This window comes from Euleptes europaea, chromosome 10, assembly GCF_029931775.1.
Source record: "Euleptes europaea isolate rEulEur1 chromosome 10, rEulEur1.hap1, whole genome shotgun sequence".
Taxonomy (NCBI): domain Eukaryota; kingdom Metazoa; phylum Chordata; class Lepidosauria; order Squamata; family Sphaerodactylidae; genus Euleptes; species Euleptes europaea.
Genome location: NC_079321.1, coordinates 62,516,204 through 62,528,070, shown reverse-complemented (window position 1 = coordinate 62,528,070; position 11,867 = coordinate 62,516,204). Strand labels below are relative to the sequence as shown.

At 43.6% G+C, this 11,867-nt stretch overlaps 1 protein-coding gene across 3 annotated transcripts in view; it reads left to right on the top strand.

Moving 5' to 3' along the window:
• Positions 1 to 1,852: 1,852 nt before the first annotated feature.
• HACE1 (HECT domain and ankyrin repeat containing E3 ubiquitin protein ligase 1) overlaps positions 1,853 to 11,867 on the top strand; it is a 47,714-nt gene continuing 37,699 nt past the window's right edge. For all 3 annotated transcript variants that reach the window (XM_056856069.1, XM_056856068.1, XM_056856067.1), the window contains exons 1-3: positions 1,853 to 1,929; positions 6,159 to 6,213; positions 10,804 to 10,893. In XM_056856069.1, coding sequence (XP_056712047.1) covers positions 1,854 to 1,929; positions 6,159 to 6,213; positions 10,804 to 10,893 — 221 coding nt within the window. In that variant the 5' untranslated portion in view covers position 1,853. The remainder of the gene's footprint in view (positions 1,930 to 6,158; positions 6,214 to 10,803; positions 10,894 to 11,867) is intronic.

Here is an 11,867-nt window from a genome sequence, read left to right as displayed (position 1 = left end):
GCACAGGTATCTTAAGAACAAATATTAACCTCCAACAGGTACAGTCCCTGTTTTCTGATCCTAGATAAATAGGGTTGCCAGGTCCCTCTTCACAACCAGCGGGAGGTTTTTGGGGCGGAGTCTGAGGAGGGCAGAGTTTGGGGAGGGACTTAAATTCCATAGAGTCCAATTGCCAAAGTGGCCATTTTTCTCCAGGGGAACTGATCTCTATCAGCTGGAGATCAGTGGTAGCAGCAGGAGATCTCCTGCTAGTACCTGGAGGTTGAGCAGAAGGTAAGTAATGTAACAGGCACACAAGCCACAGCAACAATGTGATTGAAATCGAAACCTATTTAAAGTAGCAGTGCATATACACTATAATTAGCATCGAATTCATATGATTAAACATATCATGACATAAACAAGAATAGTACAATGTTTCTCCACATATCTGAGAACCAATATTCACTCAAAGTCCTGAGTCTACAATAATGTACAAAGCAAGGCTGAAAAGCCCCTCAAGCCGCAGGGTCCAAAGTAGCGCTTCTCAAAGAGAAACCCATAGAGCATGCGCACTGTTGAAATCAAAGGGCGAACGCTGATTATGCGTTTAGTAAGACGATTCTAAATAAGAACTGAGTAGAGAGCAAATTGTAGATGCCGTCCTTCGACGAGCACTGGTAAGACTTGTTTTGCTGTCTTCTTCTGAATATTATATTATATACATGATCCATCAGACCGCAACGTTTGCAGTTCGCGGAAAGACTCGTAGGTCTTAAGGCGTGTAATAATTTAGTAGTTTCTTGGAGAAAGCAAGCCACAGCTCACGAAAGCTCCTACCCTGCTAGAAAATATTTTTGTTAGTCTTTAAGGTTGCAGATTCCGTGGACTGCCAAAAAAACAAACCAGTGGGTTATAGATCAAATCAAGCCTGAACTGACCCTAGAAGCTAAAATGACTAAACTGAGGCTGTCGTATTTTGGTCACGTCATGAGACGACAAGAGTCACTGGAAAAGACAGTCATGCTAGGAAAAGTTGAGGGCAGCAGGAAAAGAGGAAGACCCAACAAGAGATGGATTGACTCAATAAAGGAAGCCACGGCCTTCAATTTGCAGGATCTGAGCAGGGCTGTCAAAGATAGGACATTTTGGAGGACTTTCATTCATAGGGTCGCCATGAGTCGGAGGCGACTTGACGGCACTTAACACACACACACACAAGGTGCTGCTGGACTCTTGCCCTTTTCTATTGATTCATAGGGTCGCCATGAGTCGGAAGCGACTTGAACGGCACTTCACACGCACACATTTGAAACTACGGGCAAAGGCTGGAGCTTCCTTGGAGCGTCACTCCGCTTCTGGGCATGCGCCAGTCTGTGCTGCGCTCGTCCCTTGTTCCTAGCTCCATGGCGTACCCGGGTGGCTGGCGCATGCGCACTGAAGAGCCAGCCACTGAAGACTGCCCTTCACACACACATTTGAAACTACGGGCAAAGGCTGGAGCTTCCTTGGAGCGTCACTCCGTTTCTGGGCATGCGCCAGTCCGTGCTGCGCCCGTCCCTTTTTCCTAGCTCCATGGCGTATCCGGGCGGCTGGCGCATGCGCACTGAAGAGCCAGCCGCTGAAGACGGCACTTAACACACGCACATATTTGAAACTACGGGCAAAGGCTGGAGCTTCCTTGGAGCGTCACTCCGCTTCTGAGCATGCGCCAGTCATTGCCGCGAGCTCCATGGCGTATCCGGGTAGCTGGCGCATGCGCACTGAAGAGCCAGCGGCTCGGTAGCCGGGGCGGCTCGTGGGGGGCCTCACTGGCGATGGGCTGAGAGGGGCGCCGAGCGGTTGCGGCGGGGGGGGGGGCTTCTCCCCCGAGGATGGAGAGAGCCATGGAGCAGCTCAACCGGCTCACGAGGTCCCTGCGCCGCGCCCGCACCATCGAGCTGCCCGAGGGTGAGCGGAGGGGCGGCTGGTGGGGGGAGGGGGAACGCGGGCGGCGAGCGACCGTTTGGGGCTTGCCTCGTGAGGGGTCGCTAGGGGTGGGTCGCTAGGCGGAAGTAAAGAGCCGATTGGCTGGGAAGCGCCCGAGCAAGGGGAGCCTCAAGGTGGTATGACCGAACGTGGGGGGCGGGGTTAGGGGGAGAGAAGGGCACGTTTTTGGGGTAGATCACGACAGGTAGCCCTGTAAGTCTGTCTATAGAAAAGAGCAAGACTAACAATTTTGCTGGCAGGGTATGAGCTTTTTTCTTATAAAATTTTTTTTATTGAGTTTTTAGGGTATATGTATAAAAGGGAGAATAAAAAAGGGAGAACGGGGAGGGAATTGGGGAAGGAGTTAAAAATTGGTTTCTGTGTCCGAGTATATTCAGTAGTAGAAAAGGGCAAGAGTCCAGCAGCACCTTAAAGACTAACAAAAATATTTTCTGGCAGGGTGTGAGCTTTCGGGAGCCACAGCTCCCTTCTTCAGATACAGCTTAGAATGTGAATCCATCTGTCTTTAAGTAGAGGAGAGTGAATTCAGGCAAGCATTAGTATGTAAATGTTAACAGTATGTAAATGTGAATAGCAGGCGTGATGGGATGAGGTGTGGTGTGCAGAAGAGTCTGTGATGTCCAGGGGAGAGATGGGGGTGGAGAAATCAGCATTGGTAATGAGCCTTGCATGGATTCACATTCTAGCTGTATCTGAAGAAGTGAGCTGTGGCTCACGAAAGCTCACACCCTGCCAGAAAATATTTTTGTTAGTCTTTAAGGTGCTACTGGACTCTTGCTCTTTTCTGTTACTGCAGACAGACCAACACGGCTACCCACTGCGAGTATATTCAGTACATTTGTTATCATATAATATATTAACACATATGGCAACTACAATAATCTTGTCAGTACTTAAGAGACGCTAAAGCTTTGTCACAATCGCACATATAACTTTTACATTTCTAAGTTTGCTTTGCTATCTCATAAGGGTATGAGCTTTCATGAGTCATAGTATCTGAAGAAGCTGGTGTGTGTGTGTTAAGTGCCGTCAAGTCGCTTCCGACTCATGGCGACCCTATGAATGAAAGTCCTCCAAAATGTCCTGTCTTTGACAGCCTTGCTCAGATCTTGCAAATTGAAGGCTGTGGCTTCCTTTATTGAGTCAATCCATCTCTTGTTGGTACCCTGCCAGAAGAAGCTGGTACCCGGCCAGAAATGTTGTTAGGCTTTAAGATGCTACTGGACTTTTTCTGGGACAGGTGAGGGTTGGAGTGGTGGTGTTTAAACTAATATGTTCAAGCCTCCCGAGAAGTGGATTCTGTCTAATGTGAGATCCAAGCCTTGCTGGGAAAGTAAAAGGAAGACCACAGGGTTGCAAGTCTGTGGTGCGTTTAGAATAGCTGGAAGGGAGTAGGACAGTGTTTGGGGTATGGGACTCGGTAAGGGGTAGGGGAGAGAAGAGAGGTAGAGTTATGGAACCAGTGTTTAACTTTGAAAATATTCATTGTTTGAAATAAATAGGTGATGAGGGTTGTGCTTCTCCCAGTAGATGAGTACCCTGCGTTAACATAAGAACATAAGAAAGGCCATGCTGGATCAGACCAAGGTCCATCAAGTCCAGCAGTCAGTTCACACAGTGGCCAACCAGGTGCCCCTAGGAAGCCCGCAAACAAGACGACTGCATTGTCCTGCCTGTGTTCCAAAGCACCTGATGTAATAGGCATGCTCATCTGATCCTGGAGAGAATAGGTATGCATCATGACTAGTATCCATTTTTACTAGTACTCATGAATAGCCCTCTCCTCTTCCCTCTTCTGAAATCCCAGACTTGCTGGGACTATTGTTTGATAAGGGAAATAAATTCAAACCTACTCTTGGTACTGCCTCTCCTTAGCTTGGTTCTAGGTGAGATCTCCAATAAGCAGAGCATGGTGGGGCCTAGAGTAAGGATACACTGACCTCTTTGAGGAGGAGATGGGTTTTTGATACCAAGGATCACCCTACGCTGTATAAAATAGGACGCCCTTAACATGCATACCGTCTGGCAATCAGTCTTGAGTTCAAAGGTACTAAATTGGAGGACTGGAAAAGATCTCTGCCTGGAATGCTGGAGAGCTGTTGCCAGTCAGATGGTATTGTACTGAGGCAGACTCGTGTTTTGCTTTGGTATAAAGCTGTTTCATGAAAAATAAAAACAGTGGAGCCTAAGGGATATTTTCTCAGCATAATTGGACTCTCATATCTGGGGTGAGGAAGAATGGTTTCCTGGTTAGTCAGTCAGTACAAGTAGGCTTGAGCCCCAGTATTTTTCACTATAGAAATTAAATAGTACCACTCATATCCTGATAATATAGGGACATACATGTCGGGAAGAAACATGGCTTAGGATCCTCTGTTCAGTTGCATGGTTATTGCCTTAGATGGAACTGCGTGTAAAGCTTGCTTTTCTTGGGTTTGTGCAAGAGACCCTTGGGAAGGGCAGGTTATGGTTGAGGCAGTAGGCTAGAAGTAAGTGATGAGATGAAGGGGTTGCGGCCTCATTTGTGTTGTCTTGTATCCCTGCCATGTCAAAGCCACACTTTGGTTGTGTGCCAAGTGCAGTATTTCCTTGAAGGTGTAATAACTCTAAAAATAAAAAGATGACTCATTTTGAGGAAGGATCTTCTACTTCCGAATTTCCAGCTGTAACTTTTTGTGTGAGAGCTAATGTACTTAATATTATACATCAGGGGTGGGGAACCTTTTTTCCACCAAGGGCCATTTGGATATTTATAACATCATTTGTGGGCCATACAAAATTATCAACTTAAAAATTAGCTGACCAAGCCCCAAGCAAGCAGCTGCCCCAGATGACCCCCACCCAGTGCGGGCAAGCAGGCAGGCATCCAACCAGTGGCGCACTCGCCCACCTGGTGGCACAGGATGGTCTGTTGCACCAGCCGGGTATAGCCGTCCAGCCACACGCTGGAGTTGCTCCTGCTCCTCATGGTCGGGGCCAGATACTACAGCCGGCTCCTGCTACCTCCATCTGCAGGAGTGAAATGAGGACACACTGGCTAAGAACTTGCCCCACCCGCGCGCATTCTAGCCCTGCCCCCTTTAACCCCACCATTGTTGCCACTTCCGCCCCCAGCCCTCTTGTAATACAGAGGGAATACATTTCTCCACGGCCCGGGTGGGAAAGGGTTAACACAGTTTCTTGGGCGGTCCTAGCAGCTCCATAGCTAACTACTCTTCTGCAAGGGGGAAAAAAGGTTCCTTTTCTCAGCAAAACAAACTCACATCTGCCTTGAATAGAGGCTATTCCTGTCCATGGGAGGGGGCGGATCGCCAGCCTTCGATCCTTCTGAGCTAGAGATCTGCCAGGACCCACGAAGGGCCAGACCAAATGATTTTGCTGGCCTTAAACGGCCCCCAGGCCTGATGTTCCCCACCCCTGTTATACATAATATGGTAGTGTAGGGGGCTTTATTGATGCTTTATCATAGCCTCTTTTCTGAGGCTTGAAATCTATAAACATATCTTGCAAAATAAGCTGTCTTCATTTTGTGTGTGCTCTGTTTTTCCTAATGTTTTAATTTGATCACACAACAATCCCAAGTGAACAAATAGGGCATATTATGCTAATAGTCTTAAAAGAGATGTTTAAAAAGTGACTAAAGGTTTGTTCCTTCTTGCGTAGTGCCATTTTTTATTTAAGGAAATTGATGTGCTGAATTGCTTTTCACCCTTCTCTAGAGTTACCTTGTTTATGGTATGCGTTCTCCTTTATTTGGATGTTTACCTATGTGCTGACAAAGTGGGCTGCAGTCCACAAAAGCTTATGCTAGAATAAAAATGTTAAGGTTCCATCAGTCTCCTGTTAATGTTTGCTGTAATTGACTAACAAAGCAGACTCTGGAACTATTCTCTCCAGTTTCCATAATTTCTTTCTGTAGCAATTGAGAAAACAACAAGTTGATGGTGTGCAACTTCAAAACCTGGAAGTCACATGTGATTCAATTTATTGGAAGAATTTGCCAGCACTGTAGTTAGAAGAAAAATGTCATTTATTTTCAAATGAAATCTTAAAGTACTTCCTAAAAATTACAAATGTTGTCTAATGTCCAAGTAAATCTAGTTGAGTGACAATTGATCGTTACTTTCAGTCATTATCTGCAGGTTAAGATTATCCCACGAGTGGTAATAACTATAATTTAATTTCTACAGATAATGAAACTGCTGTCTACACTTTAATGCCAATGGTAATGGCAGATCAACACAGGTAAGTTCTCATATATACTTGCAAAACAAGACAAACCCCAACTGTGTATAAAGTTGCATATAAGTTTTGGATCTAAAGCACTGCCACCTCTGAACATGTGCATTGGTTTTTGCATGGTCTTCGGGATCTTATTCATTTCCAGATATCCTTTTTAACGCTAGATAAGTTTTTGGTATTCTTGGTGACAGCGTTCTGGGAAAAAAAATAAAAATTAACCTCCTGAAAAAGCAAGTTTTTCAATACTAGGAAGAAAAGCTTGGTGATTTTTTAACCTGTTGAATATGTAGAGTATTTGAATACATTTCCTGTCTCCTAGACCCAGCTCTCCAGCCCCCCTCCCAGCCAGTATAAGCAGCCAGGAGGGGCAAGGATCATACAAACAGTTGGTAGGTTTTAAACCTTCCAGAATCCTGTCCACATCCTCACACCGCACAAGCGAAAACGTATCCCACACAACTGGACAGATTGGCACCCCTGAGACCATCTGATCCTGTTGCTGCTATAGTAGAGGCCCAGTTGGAATAGATGCGAGAGATTTTATTTGCAAAGCGCTTAGCTGAATTATTTCAGAGAGCTGCAGAGTAGTCTACCTCTTCCCACTGACCAGAACGCACATTCTGACCACCCAGAAAAGTTCTGCAGATCTACACTGTGCGGATGCAATGATGGCAGAAAAGTATTGCTTCTTTCCTTCCATCTCCTCCACAGAGTAGGCTTTTGAATGAACTCTAGCCCATGCCTTGTCAGATTTGTCCTGAGTCCTTCTGCACCGTCATGCTAGCTGCCTTCCCTGTCTTTTCATCATCCACAGCCACTCAGTAAACCAAGAGGCTGCCCAGGCTCTTTGTCCCAAGAGCGGGTGCCAAGGTGCAAGTGTGTCAATTGCCAGGGTTATTTCGCCATTCCAAAGGTCAACCAGGGCATCAACAGGAGCGCTGACCATATTAGCAGGAAACTCCCCCAGGCACTGGTTGTGAGGAGTGCCATTGGGGTCATGTGGGGAGAAATGATCCCTCAAGTATGAGGGCCTTCATACGTGAAGGGTTTTAAAGGTACTCCTTAAATTGGCCCTGGAAACAAATAACCTCTTCATTATCACAAATAGTAAAGGGACTTTACTTTAAGAGCCCTGTGGCTCAGAGTGGTAAAGCTGCAGTACTGCAGTCAAAAGCTCTGCTCACGACCTGAGTTCGATCCCAACGGAAGTTGGTTTCAGGTAGCTGGCTCAAGGTTGACTCAGCCTTCCATCCTTCCGAGGTCGGTAAAATGAGTACCCAGCTGGCTGGGAGTAAAGGGAAGATGGCTGGGGAAGGCACTAGCAAACCACCCTGTTTCTACCCTAGGAAACGTCGGGATGTGACGTCACCCCATGGGTCAGGAATGACCCGGTGCTTGCACAGGGGACCTTTACCTTTTTTAAAGGGACTTTAGGGCCAGTGTAATGTGAATTTTAATTGAGATATTTTATGCTTGCAAATAATGATGTAGAATAAATATAGTGACCAGGATCTAAAGAACTGCACAACTAATTCTGATACCCAGGGTAGCTTTGGATATCTGTTCCTCATGCCACATTCCAAACTTTCACAACTAAGAGAAATTTTGAAAGGAAGTTATGATATGGTATGATGATTTATTGTTCTTCAAAGATACAAGCCTAATGACACTGGGAAAGGGCAGGATATTAAATAAATAAATGTCAAAAATCTCACTGATTTCCGAGTCTTTCAGCTTAGAGTAGCTCACTGGACCACAGCCAGCATGTCCAGTATCTGTAGTTTGGCACCCGCTGTATTTAATGTGTCTTTACATATTCCCTTTTAGTACAGAGATTTGGAACATTACCCTGCATTTCTTCCTATTGTCTTTTGAAGCAAGTTCTGGAAGTTAAATCTAGGCTAGGATCCAAAGAGACATTCTGATAGTGGCTGACCTTAACAGCAGTCCTCCTGCAACATGACAAACCACTTCCGAACTTGAGAGCATGCCAGAATCATTGTCCATCCCTAAGGTAGCTTTTTGGATCCTGGCCTAAATCTGTAACACATTTGCATTGCAAGTAAGCTAATTATAAACACATCTGCGATTTTTACATCTTAAAATAGATTTCATGGATTTTATAACCCATTCTGTGCAAGGCAATTCATGAGCGAGAGCTTTCAGGTGACTTTTATATTGCTATTAGTTTTATATCCATAGCTAAGGAGATGAAGAGATAGATGATGAAGAAAGCAGCATTGCTGACTGCCTCTTGCTCAGGATTCAAAGAATTGTTGGAGGGGCCTTTAGGCTAGCCAAATTGAAGAAACATATATGTTAAGCAAGCTCCGTTTTTGTGTGTGTGAATTTGTGCTTTTTGATCTGACAAAGAGCAATTACTTTTTTATGCTAGCCACCTAGCTAGTGGGCTGAAAGCGTGGATGGAGGACTCAAACATCTTAAGCAATGCCTAATATGGATTTAGGAAAAAAAAACATTATTGTTTGCACCATTGCTTCATGTTATCGTCACTGGCCAACAAATACACAAGGGGAGCTGGTGGTGTTCTATATTCTTCATTTATTGTTTTTTTGTGGTGCATTCAATTCCATATCTCTTGTTAAACTTTGGGGGGAAAACCTCTTTAATATGGGCTTTCCTGGCAGATTATTGATGCTTCTTAGGAATTTATCTTCTGAATTTTTTATATGGATTCATATACCAGGTAGCTCTACCCTCTTGAACCCAATCAAGGTAAGAATAGGTGTAAGGCAGGGTTGCATCGTGGCCCCACATCTATTCAATTTACACATAAATTATTTTCTACCTAGCCAGGCCTGTAGATCCTGTTCTCCTCAGCTAAGTGGCCAGCCAATACCATACTTAGCATATGCAGATGATCTAGTATTGTTAGCTTGTACAGTCCCAGGTATAGTGAAAATTTTAAATGAGTTTTACAATTGTTACAATAAAGAATATTTAGAAATAAATTTTGATAGAATGAAGGTTTTATTCTTCACTAAATCTAAACTTAAAAGGGTGCGTTTCTTATCCCTACGAGAAAATTCTATAGAGACAGTAAGAAACTTAAGTACGTTGGGGTAATGTTTATGCACAATCTTTCTTGGGACTTGCATATCCATATGCTAATGCAAAAGTTAAATTCCTTGTTTATCTTCCTTTAAAAATTCTACTTTTACAAAGGAGGGCAATTGGTACCTTCCCTTATGATCCTATATAGAGCAATCATACATTTGATTGTTAGATATGCTGCTCCAGTTTGGCATACTGGCCATAAAGAACATCTTGATAGTCTTCACATTACATTTTTTAGAAACTTGCTGGATATTCCGTTATGTTTCTCCTTCTCCACTTTACAGTTAGAACTGGGGCTCCCAAATCTATAATCTGTTATATATCAATCTCTCATTAAATTTTGGTACTCCCTCTGAGCCATCAACAGCTGTTAATCTCAGATATCTCTGTGTCCATATGGACTAGTAGGTTAGACAAAAGATTTTCCCTGCCACTAGGGCGACTGTAAGCTGCAAGGAATAGTATTTGGAAAGCCAGCTGTAAACATTTACAAAATAAGATCTTAAATGAGGATTGGTCCTTAGTGTTTGAGGACGCAAATTGTAAATGTTCACTTTGCCTCTTCCAGATACTCTTTAACAGAATAGACTATTTCCACTGGCTAGAGATCCATAAATTTAGACGAGTTTTTTTATTGGCTTGGTGTAATGCCTGAGACAAGACACAAGGGCGATACAATCAAATTATGGCAGAAGAACGCAAGTGTCCATTTTGTTCGGACCAAGTAGACTCCCTAGCCCACATTGTTTTAGCAGGTCGACAAAATAATACTGCATGAAATAAATATATCACTCCCAGCATAAAACAGCTAAAGACACTTTCTGAGAAGCAGATAGTGTCAATTAGATCAGTCAATTGCGTGAGCGATGTGGCAGCTTTTCTGTTTATAGTATCAAGGAAAAATTAAATCTCATTTCCTCCTTTGAAAAGTGTGAAATGGTAGCTGTTAAATCTAAGGAAAAGAATTACTTTTTATTAAGGAAAAGAATTACTTTTTTGTTACTATTTGCAAGAGGACAGTCCCCTAATACAGTTTGAAGTTAGAAAGACTTTCCATTTATTGGATGCTTCTTCAAACTAGGTCAGGGTAGAATTCTTTTCAGAATAATAAACTGTAAACCTTTAGAGGGAGAGGGAAGAGATACAAACTTAACATGGTTAGTATGGAATTATTAATTCTTCAGTAGTTAGCATATTTTTGTAAAGTCCCTTTACAGTGTTTTTTTTTTTTTTTACATCTTCACAGGCTTAATTAGTAGCGCACAAAAATTGTGAAATGTATAAAGCCAATTAATATAATGCATACCAGCAGAATAATCTATTTACGCTGATAATAAATACATCACATGAAAATAAATTCCATTGAAATCAATAGGGTTTAAAACTGACTGCTAAGCATATTTCTAGGAGGTGTATGGCCTTTTGCAGCATGTGGCATACACAGCAGGTGTTCTCTTCGTTAAAAAGACCTTGCAAATACAGCGTTATTTCTCATTTAAGTTTACTCTGTTTTAGGTCTGTTTCTGAGTTGCTGTCTAATTCGAAGTTTGATGTCAATTATGCATTTGGACGTGTAAAGAGGAGCCTGCTTCATATTGCAGCAAAGTAAGGCCGGTTTCAGAAGCCTAGGGAAACACTACTGCTAAGAGCTTTACAATAGTCTTTCAGTGAAAGAAACTCTCTTTGCTTTTAGTGTATGATAATTTGCTCTGTTACTTTTGAAGGGTAGGCATGGTAAATTGGAGGGGTCAATGTGGCAATTTTTACGTTACTTTAATTAAAATCATATATGTAATTCTGACTTGGGCTATAGAGTGTGGATTAATAGATCCGCAAAATGGAGCTAGGGGCAGATATGGGAGGTTTCTGTGCAAACCTGATGGAAGTCCCAGGTTTGCAGTAAAATCTGAAATCTAAAAGCAAATCCAAAAACACATCAGGAGATTAACCCCCCCCAATAATACTACATCTATAGCTTTAAGAAAAGAAGGCCTACAGAGCACTCAGTTGCCATTTTGGAGGTTGCTAGGCAACTGTAACAATATTGTTGAGCCTTCCAAGCCTTGGTTTTTATAAAGCAAAGCCCTGGGTGGGAGCAGCAAAGGACTTGGAGGGCTAAACAGCTCTGGAAAGTGTCCTGGCCCCCTCTCCTGTCATGTACTCGGATGGAGATGGATTAATCAGGGATAGGGCGGGCGACAACCACCGGAGACGCACTACCAACCCTGGGCCTGGCCTACCGGTGGCCAGCACACAACTGGGCCTGGTTCTTTTATAGGGAGAACATGACAGGCGGGAAAGCTGGAAATGGGGACAGATCAAGGTAAGTTAGTTGGTGGGTGAGAAGGAGAGAAAGAAACAGGAAAAGGGAAGTGTGTGGGGGGCTGTTAGGGAAGGGAAAGAAAAAATAGTGGGGAAGGGAGATGCAGGGGGAAATGAGATGCCTCCTGCAAGTCCTTGTGGGTTTCCTGCTTGTACCTTAACTAAATGTGTGCTAATTTGCTTAACATGTTAAGCTCTGCTCTACACTAAGCACCAATAGGGAATAGTGTTCCGCTTATGCCCAATCATTTTTAAAA